The 1791-nt window shown below is 48.3% G+C and overlaps 1 protein-coding gene across 1 annotated transcript; it reads right to left on the reverse strand.

The window, feature by feature from the left end:
* Positions 1-212, reverse strand: TGAM01_v211175 (hypothetical protein; the record flags this gene model as incomplete). The annotated part of the gene is made up of 1 exon (XM_024551016.1): positions 1-212. A coding segment is annotated over one exon (212 nt), but the record flags the coding sequence as incomplete, so codon positions are not given.
* Between the last annotated feature and the right edge of the window lie 1579 nt (positions 213-1791).

The raw sequence follows: 1791 nt of genomic DNA on the forward strand, positions 1-1791 counted from the left end.
GATCCCTGATCATCGCCTGCTTCGAGAAGGAGAACTTTGTGGCCGTTCCGGGCGAGGTTGGCGGCTAACGGTCCCCCCCCGGCGCCTGAGCCGACCACGACGTACTCATAGTCACGCAGTGTGTCGATTTCCTCCTCTGGAAGCGCTCCACCATGGCTACGCATGGAGCTGACAGTTGTCTCTGGCATATGGGTTGTGGAAGATTCGCTCATGGCGGGATGTGCGAAGTAGAGCGTTTCTGTTTAACGAGTTGGATACGGTCAATGTATCTTTAGGTTTGGTCTACGAGGGTGTTTTATGTAACCTGGCAGCCTGCGGAACCAGCATCTTTATAACTCTACTTAAACTGTAGTAGGCAGCTTTAATAAGCTTTTGGTGTAAAGCTGCTATAACCCTTTTTCCTATACATATTATTATCTAGACTCTCGGAACTTTAGGAAGCTCTAGAATGCTTTAAAGCATGATTGAGAGGGATATTCAGTTTTAAGTCCAAACTTTGTCAATTAACAGTTGCTGGACATGAGATCACTGGCTTAAATAAATTTTTACCTTGATCCTTGAACTCTGGCGCCCAGCTAGTATGGCTTTGCGACGGGATTGAGAAGCACGGATTGGTGGACTACCAATGTCGAGTGTAGGAACAGCAGATCGTCTCCGGTAAGGCCGAACCCAGATATTGACCTCATCATCGCGCTCACCCCAGGGACTTCGGCAGTCGTCTACTTAGTCATCGGATACTGCCTTGGCCTCACCGAGTCAGTCCAGAGAGTGGTTGATTCGGGCCGCTGACGTTAACATTGGGGCATAGTGAAGACTCGAATCCCTCTGAGTACGCTGAGCTGATGGGACATCTGGAATGATGGACATCATCCAAAACGTCACGTGTACTTTTGCGATAGGTTTGAAGGCTTGTCAGCCGCAAAGGCTCCCTCTCAGAGGTGACGAGCTGAACCTGCTGTCCCATTCTTGTGTGTCTAATCTAGACTATAGTACTAGAATGCATAACGCAACCTTTACATACCAGGCTTACGAATTTGGAATGCTATTGTGATATAATTGCGATGAGCATTTCGAAATCGGTAGTTACTCTTTAGTCTAGATCCTTGAGGTGAACGCTGAAAGTGAGACGTAGTGTTGGTGACAGACTTGCGCCGTGTTCTATTCGTCAATCAGGCCGTCAGTGATGATAGTTTGTGGCGTTTTACTCAGCTTGCCACCTCTGCGAGGAAGCCTGAGAGGTCGACCATACTGCAAACGAATCGCAAGTATAAGGGATGCTCTAGACCAGACCTTTAGACACTTTCACATGGATCGAGCTCTAATAAGCATTCATTACGGAGCCACCAGGACTTTTACGCCAATGGAAGTCTAGACTCTTAAGAAGCTTTAGGAAGCTCTGGAATGGCAAACTATTTGCCTTGACTAATACTTGTACTCCGGCGCCCAATTCCATTTTAGGTTTCCATTCCAGAGGCACCATACTTTTTCATATAAGACTTCATTTGATGGCTTAGGTGTTCCACTACCCTATGACCCCTATTGCTAAGACCAGCATTGATCGAGGATTCCTTTTGAAAGCACCGTCACAGACTGACCTCTCTCTTCCGCCCTCATTTTTCAACCATCCAGCCTTGCTACACTATGGCGGAAAAAACGCTCAAGCTGGCCAGCTACAAGCGCATCATCCTCTGCGCAGACGGGACATGGCTTGCGTCCGACGTGGGCGACAAGTCCGCCCCTTCAAACGTCGCTAAATTGGCTCGAGCAGTTGCGAACAGTGGCCCTGATGCT

Source organism: Trichoderma gamsii (genome assembly GCF_001481775.2).
Source record: "Trichoderma gamsii strain T6085 chromosome Unknown Scaffold_160.2, whole genome shotgun sequence".
NCBI lineage: Eukaryota > Fungi > Ascomycota > Sordariomycetes > Hypocreales > Hypocreaceae > Trichoderma > Trichoderma gamsii.